At 38.7% G+C, this 15,282-nt stretch overlaps 1 protein-coding gene across 4 annotated transcripts in view; it reads right to left on the bottom strand.

Annotated features, from left to right (window-relative positions):
• Window positions 1-1,782: 1,782 nt before the first annotated feature.
• Arfgef3 (ARFGEF family member 3) overlaps window positions 1,783-15,282 on the bottom strand; it is a 162,220-nt gene continuing 148,720 nt past the window's right edge. For all 4 annotated transcript variants that reach the window (XM_046450262.2, XM_046450270.2, XM_058581533.1 and 1 more), the window contains 2 exons: window positions 11,042-12,263; window positions 1,783-9,635 (listed from right to left, as the gene is read on the bottom strand). In XM_046450262.2, the coding sequence (XP_046306218.1) occupies window positions 9,444-9,635; window positions 11,042-12,263 (1,414 nt within the window). In that variant the 3' untranslated portion in view covers window positions 1,783-9,443. The remainder of the gene's footprint in view (window positions 9,636-11,041; window positions 12,264-15,282) is intronic.

Below are 15,282 nucleotides of genomic sequence, written 5' to 3'. Positions count from 1 at the left end.
GTTGTAACCAAGACTCTATAAATAAAAACAAACAAGAGGAAGATATAAGAAGTGCTCTTTCCAAGGCTTGAGATAACAAGAATGTTGATCAATATGTGAAAACCATAATATTGCATTAGTCTTCAATTTTATTTTCACTTGCTTATTGAACTTACCTTGGAGCCAGATGGGGAAGTGAATTTTCTAATGAGTGATGTGAAATATTTATCAAAGCTAAATTGTAATACAAGTTTGATCATAAGCCAAATAGTTGAAGCATATCAAGTCTCTGCTTTAAAGGAATACAGCTGGATTTATGCATAAGATGTATTCATTGCTGGATATTAATAATTGAAGAATTGGCCATTGACCTAGAATTTATTTCTAAAGTGTTGATTAAAGAGGTCTGCACCTGGGCTTCTGACCGCCTCATATCAGGCAGGCACAAAATGTTAAGCTTTTTATGTTGGAGCACATTCATGGGTGAGAATGTCAAGGATATGTATGTAGTAGATCTCAAATATATATCAACTTGCAAAACAGTAGGGCTATTTATGAAATAGTTATTATCCTACACAATAGTATTTAGCACTTATTGGGCATTTGTGTTGTTGGTTGAGCTTTCATTTTATCTTACAATCACCCTTTGAGGTAAATAAAGGTTTATTTTTCTTTTACAGAGCAGACAGACTGGCAGACTAGGATGCTCATAGCATCCAAGTGCCACTCAACAATTGAGTAGCCAAGTGTTGTCCAGGCTCCCCATTCCTGGGAAGAGGAAAAACTTGGGCTGTGATCTTTGCATTTCTGGCTGAGGCCAAAGGCCTTCACTTTGACATAGCAGAGCTTTCACCATCCATGAACATGGTTGGTCCTGCATGTTTATGACATAGTGTTGCAAGGTATATTAGTACCTATTTTAGTTTTATTTCATCCTTATGATAGAAGTGATTTCTGTGGGGGGATGGTTTGGGGATTGAACTAGAAGCAACTGAGTTTTGGTGGTGCATTTGTGAGATTACCATAGTGTGTGACAGAATGATAGACCCTTAAGCTGAAGTCACATACACAGATTCCATTTCTACAGCATATTGAATGTCTTTTATTCCTCTATGGACACTTTTCCATGACATGGGCATGGTGATTCCTAGGCTTATACCATTACAGACTTCTCAAGTCTAAAAGCCACAATCCAATAAGATCTCAAAAAATGACTGTTTTTCTTTTCAATGCTCCTTTAAAATAATATTTCTAGTAGGGAGGGTGCATGGGGGCAGGAAAGATAGTGGAATGAGATGGACATCATTACCCTAGGTGCATGTTTGACTGCACATATGGTGTGACACTACATCATGTACAGCCAGAGAAATGAAGTTTTGCAGCAAGTATGTACAATGAATCAAAATGCATTCTGCTGTTATATATACCCAATTGAAATTAATGAAAAATGATATTTCTATTGTTGAGAGAGATGATTTTTCAAGAACAAATAGTAATACTCCAGCTTTTTAAAAATGAATGAGCCACAATATCTTTTGATAAATATAAAAAGAATATGGTAAAAATCTCTTTTTCTTTAAAAAATGGGGGCAAGAGGAACAATGGTATATATTTCTGCAAATTTGTTTTCTAGGCACATAGCAAGTGGTTAATAGTGATTATCTCTATCTTCTAAACTTGGAACAGTTCTTTTCTATTCACAGTTATAAAATGTAATAGTTATTTTGGCAGAATTCTGTTAGACATGCTTTTTACATAAGTTATTTTGGTAAATTTATTTAGTAAAGGAAATTGTTTCACATATCAATTTTTAATGCATTTGAGTCTTTATTCTACAACACAAGCAACATAAATACAATATATTTTAAAATATTTTCTCTTTAGAATTTTCATTTTTCACCTCAGATAAAATGTACACAAAATACACTTGCAGGCTTGCTTACAGAGACCTGGTAAACAATGAAAAGATATCAAATGAAATAGGTATAGCAACATATAAATGAGGTTGGTTCTCAAGTTTTTAAAAATGTAAATGTGATCAAAATGACTAAATAAAAAACAAAACAAACTACTTCTTTGACAAGGCCTTTGGAGTGAACAAAAATCTTCAAGGCTCCTGGTGAGTGGGGTTGCAAGGATAAATTTTGCATTTTATAGGTAAAATGGCATACTGACTCAAATCATTATGGCTATACCAAGCTTCATTTACTTATAATTTGTAGTGAAAATAAGTTGATTCTTTGGTATAATGCAAGAAGGGATAAAAGGACCCATACTACCCACTGGCTTTATCAAATGATAGATGGGAGTAGGGTAACTGTTTATAATGTAATTTATTTAAATTGATTCCTCTTAGAAAAGCATCTTGATAGTAGTCTTTTGGCATGATTAGGGCAATAAACATTTTGTTTTTAACTCCCCCCCACCCACCCCCCAAAAAACCCAATACAAACCAAGAAACAAAAATAACCTTTCTCTATAGGCACCTCCTCCTGCCCCATCATGCCATACCTGGGTATTCTGCCATGTGGTTTCAACCAAAGTGAAACCCAAAATATCGAAAGCACTCATCTTTGTTCAGCTTTGCCTACTTAGTGGGAAAACAAACCAATTATTTATTTATTTAAAGATAAGCACTTCCAACACATTAAAATTAAAGAACCGCAGAGGGAGCCATAGCAAGCAGCTTGTGCATCATCATGAGGTAGCCATGGATGATCACTGGTGGCTTGTAGTTATCAGGGGCTTACGCCTCCTTAAACTTAAAACCTAGTATTTTATATTCTAGTTCAATAGACTGGCTTTCAGATTCTACTCTTCTGTTTTTGGCACCAGTTGATAAAATAGTTTGAATATAAATTATTTCTAGAGATTGATTTTAAATTAAAATTAAAATTGGTTGTTAAAATAATGCATAAATAAAAGGGAAATAAACTCTCCAATTATTTCCATCCACAGAGGCAATACCTGATCTTATTAACACCGATATGGTTTTTGATCTCATTAATTCTATACCTACAATTACTACTTTCTATTCATACAGTCATCTAAGTTAAATTATGTCAGGGTATTTATTAAGCAGAAGTCTTTAGAGGAACTTTATTGAATTGGTAAGAATTATATGTAATCAATATAGTTTATAAGTGAGTGATGATTTTAAGGTCCTTAATTTTTTCTTCTTGAATCATTCACTCTGCTCCTTACTTTTTAATGGAAAAATAATTTCTAAAGCTCATTAATTGAAGAAAGAGTTAAAAGGTAAACTAAGGCCCCATCTATATTTGAGCTAACATAATTTCATTGTATTTTGAAAGTACATTGATTCACTTTTGCATTTTCCCAGAATTTGAAAGGTAAGATAATGAACAACATCTCCATGATGCAGGTCACGCGCACAAGCACACATTTACTGAAAAGTCACAACAGGCGCATCTACTGCTCAAAAGGGAGTTGGTTCATTTTGCAAATTTCCATGAAGCCATTTGGTAGACTCTTTACAGATATATACAAAATTAAAATACTAATTTACAGCAGACAGTTAAGTGAAAGATGAAGGCACAGCAAGTAGTGCCATGTCTTTTTGAAACACTGATGTTCCAATGACAAATGCAAGATGTAAAACAACTGGCAAGGGAGTAATTACTCAGAAACCTCTGTAAGCCAGGAGCCAAAGTTGGAATGGAGCCAACATGGAAACATCTCATTAAAACCACACAGGAAGAAATGCAAACACTACATCCTTAAACCACTTTCAGTACAAGTCAAAGGGTCAACATGAAACAAACAATCATTCATAAAATCAGTGTTTCTAAATACAAGGACGAGAAGCTTAGACGTATCACTGTTCCATAGAACTTATACATTCATTGTCTTCTAGCATGTAAAAAACCAATGGTTGGTATAAGAAAACTGGAAACTGGGGAGACTGAACAGGAATGTTGCAGGTAATCCAACCCAGAGTTGTCTGCCCAAGGGTAAGTTCAGGTTTTCTCTAGTGCTTGATAAGTCAGGCTGATCTTAAAGTTAGGAGTTGGATATTTTTCATGGCAGTGATTCTCCAAGAGTGGTCTCCAGAGAAGCAGCATTGGCCTCACCTAGGAACTTGTTAGGAATATTCATTTCCAGATTGACTGAATCAGAAACTCTTAGGTGTGGGCCCAGCAATGTGTATTTCATCAACACCTCCCCACCCCACCACCCCACCACCCCATGATTCTTATGTGCTAAAGTTTGAGAACCACTGTTCTTAAGACATAAGAAACTAGAAAAGCATGGATTAAGCTGCCAGGACAGGAATTAACAGGACAAATAATTCTCTTGGTTGAAAAGGAAGGAAGGACCATAACTGGATGAACCTTCCAGCAGTTGAGTGTACTTCTGTCACTAAGATGGTCGGTCAGTCCTTCCTCCCTGGAACCCCTGTGTGGTGTTTTACAAAGAGAGAGAGAGAAGGTTTCATGGGGTGCCAGTGGTATAGTAATGTTTTTTCTCCAATCAATAAATGGTGCCACTGTTAATAAGGAAGTGGGAATGTTCTTTTGTCTGTCTTCCCTAAAGGAGTATTTTTGTGGTTTTGGAAATAAAAATGGTATTACATTCCAAAGTCTTATTACTTCTACATCAAATACAAACACTTCGATTCAGCTAGAGGAAGGGAATCTGTCAACAAATAAACAAATGTAAGTTTTCTAGATTGTTCTACCAGTGAATAAAGAGAACATGTTTTTTTTGAGAAGGCATAATTATAGATCAAGTTCTTTACCAACTTCATAAATCTTTCCCAATATCAAGCTCATATTTAAAAGAAAAAGGTACTCAAAAAAGCTCTTTTGCTTCTCTAAGGCCACACCAGATCTCGCTGGGATCACTGAAGTAGTACCCAAACACGTTTACGTTTTCTCCTTGGCTTACTGCAGGACCCTGTGGTTTTTGCCTGCTTCCTTGTCTGTAGAGCAAGTACAATATTGAGGTCATATGGCACATGGTTGCTATGAATACTATCCTGATGCCCTCAGTACCTAGATCTTTAAATAATATTATTTCCAGTTGCTTCTTCAGAGAGTGTACATTTTAAAAAACGGTTGCTTGCATATTCCCAAACTTTGATGACTTACAAATTTAGCACTTCCCAGAGAAGCAAGTAGAGAGGCACTGCTGGCTACAGGGCACTTTATTCTTAGTTGGTTAAATGATATTTAAAAGGTTTATGAATTATGCATGCCATTCCAGACATAGCCTGCCATGGTTTTCCTGCATTAATAGCTGGCCATGAATAGTGTTTCATCATTTCTAACTTAGTGGGTTTTCTAACACTAAGTGTTTTGCTTTAAGATTAAAGTTTAGATTTCGATTTTCCTTATTTTCAAACGCTGATATGTTTGAAATGTATATGATCTTCTATACAGAAACACAATTAAAAAAATCTTACTTAAAAATATCTCCATAACATCCTAGACAGGGCTGGGATCTCAAGCAAATATTCTCGGTTGAACTGCTTAGTTCCTTGAGATTATCTCTTTCCCACTAGAGTTTCCTCCAGACACTTAGAGCATGGTGCTGGGGGAAGCCTTTGAGTTCAGCAATACTTCTTTTGAAGTCAACTTTGCATTTCACTTGTAGGGAAAATTTATGAACCTCTCAAGGTCTGTGTTCTCATCTGAAAAAATGAGAAAAACAATACCTATTTTATAAGGCTACTGTAAAAACTAAATATGACAAGGTGAAGGTTTATATTCACAGTGACACTTAGTCACTTCCTCTCTGATGTTTGTTACCTCCTGCTATTATCAGTTCTAAACAAAGGTCTTCATCTTGTTCAGTTTGATGGGACTGACACTGATGGAGTTTCCCTCCTGGGAAAGAAAGAGTGCCTACATAAGCACAGCTATGGTGTATTTGGGGAGACTCTCCATGGACTGTATAAGCCTTCTGAAACCAAGAACAAGAAGCCTAGTGACATTGTACCAGCATATCTCAAATCAGAGGTACTAATACATTCTACTGTCATGTATAACTAAAAAAAAAAAAAAATCACAGGTGCTTTTGAATTAACATTTCGTCATGTTCGATTTAAAATAATTTAAGCTATTAAATTATTTAGTAGATAGATAGTATCTGCCTGGGTCCTTATTGATTGGTCATTAAAGAGCCTAAAAATTGAAAAAGACTTTCCATTTCAGTATCTATGAAGCATGTGCGAGGCCCAGGGCTTGATCCCCAGCACTGCAGCAAAAAACCAAGACCTGTGTTCATAGAGCTAGGCAAGGGTCTATGAACAATTTATTAGCTGCCCATTACCAAAACAGCTGGGAGAACTCTGGCAAAGAGTGGGAGTATTTGGCTGGGCTGTCAATCAGTGATTCTCTCATAGTTGGCGTTTTCCAAATGCCTGTTTCATGTGGCACACTTTACCAAACTATAAGGAGAGAGAAGTCTCGGCCTCAAGTAATACATTTTGGCAGTAAATACAGGTAACTAGAAGCAATGTATTAAGTCTTATTCTGCTTAGATCTGTACATACAATGCTAACGCCCATATTTAACTTCAGAAGGCTGCCTTGACCTTAATCTTGATCTTAGAGCTGCCTAAAAAGTGACTGTGGGAGCGAGTGAAGGAAGAGAGGGGTCAATGTGGGAATGGAGACACCAGGAAAGGTGTGAGGGTCCGACTGGCCTGGGAGAGGCCATTGTGTACCATGTGTTCCTAATTCCCTCTCATTCTTCTCCATCTCCTCAAGTCCTACTCAAAGGGACTTCTTTGCATCAGACAATGTCCTCCTGGAAAACTGCACCGTGCCCTGAAGTATTGCTGCTGGGACTTCACACTTTTCTGCTGGTTGAAATCTGACGTGGTTTATGTAGTGCTGGAGCTCACAGTACATTAGGCATGGAGGCGGGCTTATGAGCAACATGGGACTTGGTATGGGGTATCAACAAGACGATGGGAAGGACCAAAAACCTCTTACAAAACTGTTGATAAAGAACTGGGTATACTTTCTCGTCTTCTAATTCTTAGGGCCCATAATCAGGTTGGTACAGAACAGCATTTAGACTCAGTATCGGGGAAACTTATTTTCATGAACTAGACTTTGATCTCGTAATAGAAATCTGTGGGAGTATGAATTCTGATTTCAAACATACTTCTGTCACATGAGACACTGGCCTCCTTTGAATTTTTGTTTTAATTTTTTAAGCCCGGGGAGCTGTATCACTGAGTTGCATCCCCTGTCCTTTTTATTTTTTGAGACAGGGTCTTGCTAAATTGCTGAGCTGGCCTCCAACTTGTGATCCTTCTGCTTCAGCCTATCAAGTAGCTGGGATTACAGGTGTGTGCCACCGTGCTTGGATAAATTTTTATACTTTATGAAAAGTTGCTATGTATAAACATTTTGTAAGCGCTCTAATTTTATATTCTGCTTTACTGAAACTTTTCCCCCCAGTAAATTGCAGAGTACTCATAAGCTCATAAAGGAGAACTGAACCCTAAAGGAGTCACAAAAACAGAAACAAAACAACCATGGTGAACTGCTTTTTGTTTAGGAGGGGAGTCTTACCCAACTTTCAATTCCACTTACCAAGTATAAAAATTAAAAGTTATGGATAGAACACAGCTCTTTGCTCTCCTTGTAATTTAATGCCTATTAAATAGCAATACTAGTCGATCTGTTCCTAAACTTGAATTGTTGGTTAATGAGTAAAAATTGAAGGCAAAGAATGTTTTGTGGAACTAGAAGATTCGGTGATTATTTCTTGATAGCATACTGGATAATGAAAATTCTTTTTGATCACTTAAATAAGTTGGAGAACCTTGCTTTGCTCTTAACGTTGTAGATAACTACATAATTCTCAAGAAGGGCAAAACTTATGAATACCATCACTGGATAAAGTTCAATCCATTTAAAATGTGTACTTCAATACTGAAGAATTGATACATGAATACATTTTTAGACACTGGGAAAAAGTCATGTATGTGGTAACTAATTCTGTTGTCTAGAATGTATATAAGTGGGCTTGATTGAAAAGGTTCAATCATTATAATGTAAGACATATAAAATAGAGTAAGGGTTGGGGTGTGACTCAGTGGTAGAATGTGTGCTTAGCATGAGAAAGGTCCTGGGCTTAATCCCCAGCACAAGGGGTGGGGGAGGTGCAGAGAAAAAAATCATAATGAGGGTTTCACATTCATTTTATAATACTTAGGAAAAGAATTATCCACTTAAAAATTGATATGAATAACAAGACTTTAAATCTACTTGCTAGAGAAAATTTAAATAGAAAAAAAAATTATCTTCTAAACTTCATAACATCCCCTTCCAATTTCGTTTTATTTTCTTCTGAGGTTACAGTTTGTATAACTGAACCCATGATTTCATGATTGTTGTCATTTTAAGATTGAAAATGATTTCGTCATAATCCCCTTTCCCACCCCTGCCGGCTGTCTCCCTACTTCATACTTCCTGCCCCTTTCCCTGAGAAATCTGCTCACTGAATGGAGGACTCTGAGTTCCTTTCCTCCAAAGGTATTGATATAAAATGAGTTGCATCTTAGTATACTGTTCTCTTAAAAACCAAGTATTGTACCTTGCATTCAGATAATTGTGGGGTGTAGAAATGTCTGTGCAACAAAAGACTAAGGCACCATTTTTTTTTTCTTTCCTTTCCTGCCTTGGGAGCAAAAGCAAAGACTAATGGGACAGGCAGGGTAGCTGGTCAGTCTTATGTCTCTTGACAATAAATGCATTGGCTAATACCACTGGGTGCTTCATGTTAGAGGCTGCCAATCCACAGACTTCAAGCCCTGCTCGGAAAGTTTTCTTCCTTTAGAAATAGAGAAAGGCACAATAGTACCTTACATGGGGAAGTTGGTGAATATTAACCTGAAAATCTTAACCACTTGGTAATAATGTTGAAATGTTCTGGAATATTTTACAGCAGAAGTCATCTCTCTCTTGATTATGACATTGAAAAATACATTGTGTGTAGCTGTTTTCTTCCCAGCCAAACCCTCAGTCATAGTACAGATTTTCTTCCAATTACTAATGTCTGGTACTAGATATCTGAGGGTTTATACGTCAGCTTGACTTACCAGCAGATAGTTTCTTAGGAATTGTATTTATTTTAAAAATGATGGATCTAAGGAGTGGCCCTTGAAAAAGACCCATTTGGGGACAAAATCGCAAGCACAAACTCTCGGAAATAAACTAAGGTTTAGAAATGTATTGAGGAATGTAGACTCTTCTGTAATAATGTGCAAAATCAGAGGATCACTGTGTCACTTGGATACCACCAAATTATCCAGAATAGTCCAGATTAGGGAGTGGTTGGAAAGGCTTTTTTCTTTTTTTACATTAGGGAACATTGTTCTTTGAGACCTAGTTTAAGTGTGGCAAATGCTATCAGCTGGATTGGCACGCCGACTGTGAACCTCTCTGATATTTATGTCCTTGGGGATGGAATTTGAGTCTTCTACACAATGATGTCATAGACCCGGCCCACTCTGCCCAGCCATTCCCTCACAGCTTGACGAACTCTGATGTCAGTCACGTGACAGGTCAGCTGGCTGATGCACGGGAACACTGCTGGCTGGAGAGCAGTGAAGGTCTGGTCTGGAAGGATCTGTATCTGATTGAGAACTGTTAGCACCATATTGGTCCATGCCTAAGAGAAAGGATTGAAGAGAATTATTGGCTGTCTTAAAGTTTCATTTGACATGTGGTTATGCTCTGTCAATCTATAGACAGGTTTCATCAGGATTTAGCTATAATAAAGTAGTCGCTAATAATTTAATGTACCTATAATAAATTGTGGTTTTTAACTACACATCTGAAGGAAAAAGCAGAAACTCATACTATTAAGAAAATTTTGGGCTGGGGATATAGCTCAGTTGGTAGAGTGCTTGCCTCACATGCACAAGGCCCTGTGTACCACACACACACACACACAAATTATTTTCAGTTTTTACAAACTTCTAAAATCTTAGTTTTTCTTTTAATCTAAGGAATAAATAAATACCTTGCCTTCTCATAATGAAATTTCTATAGGTCATATGCTATTTTTAATCAGCAGTCTTGTGTAACAACACGACTTGGGATAGTTCTGCCTTGGTTTAAGATAACTTTTAAAATTAAGCAAAATCCCAAATATGAAAACTCTATTAAGATATGATTTGCCAAGAAAGGCATCTGCTCAAGAACATACATCTCAGTGTAACTGGATACTTTAAAATCTCTTTTCTTGGCCAGGTGTGGGGACACATGACCAGATTAAGGGGGCTGAGGCAGGAGGATCTCAAGTTTGAGCCTCAGCAACTTAGTGAGACCCTGTCTCAAAATTAAAGGTCTGGGGATGAAACTCACTGGTAGAGCACCCTGGGTTCAATTCCCAGTATTGAACAAACAAAAACCAGGATGATTTTTTCAAAGCCCCCTGAAGAATGAGAATTGTGTGTGTATACACACACACATACATATTAGTTGTAAATAGATCTTTTATTTTATTTATTTATTTATATGCAGTGCTGAGGACCGAACCCAGGGTCTCAAACATGCCAGGCAAGTGCTCTACCACAACCCCAGCCCTAAGAATGAGATTTTTTTTATGTGCTTAGGAAGGATGGAACACTGGAAATGAAAACAGGTCATTGGTATATAATAAGATCTACTTTGCTTTTTAAAAAATTTTACATAATGCCTTAGCACTAAAGAAATTCTAGTTCTATCTTCAAATGACAAAGGACTCAATGCCACTTAAAGTCCATCAGTTTTATAAGCTTTAGCTTCATCTTATTTATGCAAGTCTGTTGCTAATTCTCAATAATGTGTGTTACAACATGGAAAAACAGTTTCTGAAATTATCTGAGAATAAAATTTCGGTTTCACACTGATGTATTGATACTGGCAGATTCTCCATCTTAGTCTCTCCTGGTCGTCTCACTTTGAGGCAAATGGGTTTATATCTCCTATGGTTTCTATCAAATCTCACCCTGTGTGCATGCCCTCCAAGGGAGACCCATCTGGTGTTTGAAGCTCAGCCCCCTCCCACACCCTCTGCCTGGGGGATTGTACCTGGATCTGTGCTTCTGCATCTCTCACGGAGACACTCAGTGAGCTCCCAGTGGAGCCCGAACGAGGCCTTTTCTCCTGTCGCAGCAGCTCCGGGCCAGCACTGAAGGAATGGCGCATTTGCCCTTGGTCCATCAGGTGCTGGGGGCGCTGCAGCAGCGGGGAGTCTTGGCCCCTGGGACCCAGTGGCTCCCCCTTCTTGTCCACCTTGACCTCCTTGGGGAAGGGGGGCAGGTTGTGCTGCTGCTTCCTCTTTTTGTACTCGGTCATCAGCTTCGAGATGGTTTTGTCGGCCGCCATGGTGTAGATCTTGTTCCCCGCGTTCTCCCACCACTCCTTCTTGCGGCCGGGATCCTTCTTCTCCACCTTGGGGCTGGGCGGCAGCATCAGCACGTCCCCACTGGCCCCCCGCAGGCTCAGAGTGTCGCCCAGGTGTTCCCGCGACTGGCTTCGGTCATCCTCGGAAGGCGTGTCTTTCCCCGAGAACCCGCCCGTCGAGGGCGTGGAGGACTCGGACTGGAAGGAGGGCAGGATGAAGAAGGGGTCGCTTCTGCAGACCGGAGCCTCCTCCATGCTGCTCTCCAGGTCCAGGTGCATCTGGATGTAGTTATTGCACAGCTCCATGCACAGCTTGTGCAGCCGCTTGACCAGCCACACCCAGTCGGCGTTGCTGACCGGCTGGACGCTGAGCGAGGGCATCCGCGCCCGCCACTGCCTCTTCTCCTTGCCCCTCGGGGGGCTGACCTGGGCGGTCTCCTCAAAGATGTCTTCGTCTTCAGATGAACACTGCTGGGAAGAATCTGTGCTTCTCTCGTCGTCCTCAAACAGGACCTTCTTCACTTGCTCGGCAGTGATGGTTTCCTGATTGGTGAGAACAGCGCAAACCAGGGCGTGGAAATAGATGTTGAAGCTCATGGCAGACTGGCGGTAGAGGTTGGCAGCGCCCCCGATGCCGGACACTTTCTTCAGCAGGCACTTGAGCCCCGGGCTGGTGTCAAACTCCCGCGCTGTCCTGTAGGAGTCCAGCAGCAGGTCGAATATGACTGCCAGGTTCTGCATGGAGATGTATCTGAGGAAGCCGGCCAGCTTGGTGTCTGGCGCTTGGACCGTCTTCTCCTCTCCTGGAGAGGGCCCTTTGACGAACTCTTCTAACAGGATATCGTACAGATTCTGGAGTAACACTTGATGCGACAGCAAGCTCACTACAATTTCCCTGAAAGAAACGCTTCAAATGAAAAGAAGGGGCAGATTAGCGCCTTCTTGGTTATTTCAAGGCAATGTAGACATTACCAGTTTCAGAATGACATCTGTAAATTTACCAACCAAACTATCTGTGTTCCAATGCCTTCCTTAAAAAAGGGCAAACTTCTATTATAATCCTAACTAGTGGGATTTTAATGTTAACTAGTGGAATTCCCAACACTTCTTAAAATCCAGGAGCTCTAGAATATAAGTTATGATACTGAACTAACAAGTCTTAGGAAACAACAACATTTTTCTAAAAAATTTTAAAAGTGGGTACAATTATAGGACATGACAGTTTCTTTCATAGTAATAGAATTCAAAATATCTTGGTTTGATGTTTTATCTTTTTTTTTTTTTTTTTTGGAAATCTGATTGAAGTTTGGCTTTAATACCCAGACCAGTTTTATCAAACTTCCATGTCTCCAGCATATGAAGAGAAGAGAGTCAAATGCTGAAAAGTTTTAATGCTATTGATATTATTGGGCAAACATTAGGAAATAGTGATATGATTTCTTCATGGGCCCTGAGTGGCCATCTGGTTTCCCTGAGGTGCCTACCTGGTTGAAGAACAGGTACAGGTTGAGGAATAGTTGCCATACAGCTTTAGATGTGGGTGCTTAAATGCTTGCTGATTTAGCCCCTTTTGATTGATTGAAATTGTTTTCTTAGTGCAAGAATCAATCCCAGATACCACATTTATCAAATACTTTAGTTCACCAATGTGGTTTTGGGGTTTTGGGTTTGTGGTTTCCTGTTCTTTTCATTGCTTGTAGAATTTTGTGAAAATAGTTTATGCTTTTATGTTGCCAACTAATTCCCATAACAGGATAATTATAAAATTATAACAACTCATATTAACAATATTGATTTAAAAGGTCCAACCATTATGTTAATAACTTTTTACTTTATTCTGTCTAATTATGCCCTTAAATTTAAAGATTATTTTTTATAAGTAGCAGACAGTATTTTACCTAGCAGAAAATAAAAATCCTTGAATAAATCTAAATGAGCTATAAAGGTCTGACATTCAAAAGCAGTAACTTTTTAACCTAAATACTGACTTTGACTTTTAGGCAGCTGTCACTGAGGAAAAGACATTAATCTCATCAAAGATGGAATAAGCTGTTAAAGGGCTGTCATTCAAAACCAGTAACTTTTTAAAATAAACCACTTAAGTTTTGTGGTAAAATACATATAGCATAACATTACTATTTTAACTATTTTAGGTGTACAACTCAGTGGTGTTAAGTATATTCACAGTGTTACACAACCACCACCATTTCTAGAACTTTTTCATTATCCCAAATAGAAACTATGTTCCCATTACAAAAAGACGTATCATTCTCTCCTCCCTCCAGCTCCTACTTAAGAAACTTCTGGCAGGTTACTTAAGGTTTAGGAAACCTGAATATGCATTCTTCTGAAATCCTTCAGGAACCACACAAGTCTATTCACTAGTCTTCTGTTCCCATCCTGAGAATGTCTTATTCATCATCCTGAGAAACTGTCTGGTAAGAGCAGCACCCAGTAGGTCTCTATAACCAACTGAAAAACAAGAACAGATCTGTCTGGGCAAGACTGCCTGGAGGAAATGTCCTCCTTGAGAAATGGCTCTGACACCTGAGCCCCACCTTCCCTGGAAGCGGGCTCCCCAAACAAGGAAGTTCAACTGCAGGGGTGAGTTTGATCAGTCTTCTGAAGGAATAAAACCCTCAGCCCACTAGGATGTTTCCTATTCCCTCCCTGAGAAATGGAAAGCCTATTCTGACAAACACCCAAAGAGAGGGCTGATGCAAATTCAAGTATCTTTAAATTGCAGTATCTTTAAAAAATGTTTTTTAAATTGTAGTTAGACACAATATGTTTATTTTTACTTATTTATATGTGGTGCGAGGATTAAACCCAGGGCCGCACACATGCTAGCACTTTACCACTGAGCCACAACCCCAGCCCAAATTGCAGTATCTTTATCAACCAAGATCTTTGATGCTTTAATTGCTAACTGTGCATATAGAAAAGACAGAAAATCCCCTTTATTTTAGGTTTGGCTAAATGATAAAACAAATAAGAGAAAAAGAAGCGGATAATGAAGGGATCAACATTTTAGACACGTATGAAAAAAGAGAAATATCTATGAATATGCAACTTGTATTTATCTATGCTGATAGGAGATAAGGATCTCAAACAAAATCAAATAATTTTCCAATTTCTTGTACCCAAGATATTTTTTTTTTGGGGGGGGGGTACTAAGATCGAACCTAGAAGTGCTTTGCCACTGAGCTATGTCCCCAGCTCTTTTTTCTTTTTTCAATTTGTGAAAGGTCTTACCAACTTGCTGAGGCTGGCTTTGAACTTGTGATCCTCCTGCCTCAGCCTCTTGTGCTGCTGGGATTACAGACAGCCATGCATGTGTCTGGCATACCCAAGAATTTCAACATATTTTCCAATTTTTGTTGTACCCAAATCTTTGAACCATCTTCTCAGTATTCTTTTAAGAAGATTGCATACCTGCTTATGATGTGAAGTGCAAAGTAAAGCCAACCCCACAACTGGATAATCGAAAGTTGATTGCATAACAAATGGTTCACTGAAAACATGCTAATGTCAGTTTCAGAGAAACAGATCCACAGTAAAAGAACTTCTTAAAACTCTAAGATTATGTGAATTGTGTAATGCTTGGGCTATCGATGTCAAAGCTCTTTTATTTTTATTTTTTTTAACTGAAATAGCTCTTTATTTAAATGCTATAATCTGGTTCTAGGTAATTTATTTTTCCTATGGGTTATTTTTTTGGTACTGGGGACTGAACTCAGGGGCACTCAACCACTCCTGAGCCATATCCCCAGCCCTGTTTCATATTTATTTAGAGACAGGGTCTCACTGAGTTGCTTAGAGTCTCACTTTTTCTGAGGCTGGCTTTGAACTCGAGATCTTCCTTCATTAGCCTCTAGAGCTGCTGGGATAATAGGCATGCACTACTGTGCCCAGCCCCATGGGTG

The sequence above is a fragment of the Marmota monax genome, unplaced genomic scaffold (assembly GCF_021218885.2).
Source record: "Marmota monax isolate L192 unplaced genomic scaffold, Marmota_monax_Labrador192_F-V1.1 WCK01_AAM20220418_F8-fsc00030, whole genome shotgun sequence".
NCBI lineage: Eukaryota > Metazoa > Chordata > Mammalia > Rodentia > Sciuridae > Marmota > Marmota monax.
Note: the sequence above shows the minus strand (reverse complement) of the source record. Positions and strands in the feature narration are given on the sequence as shown.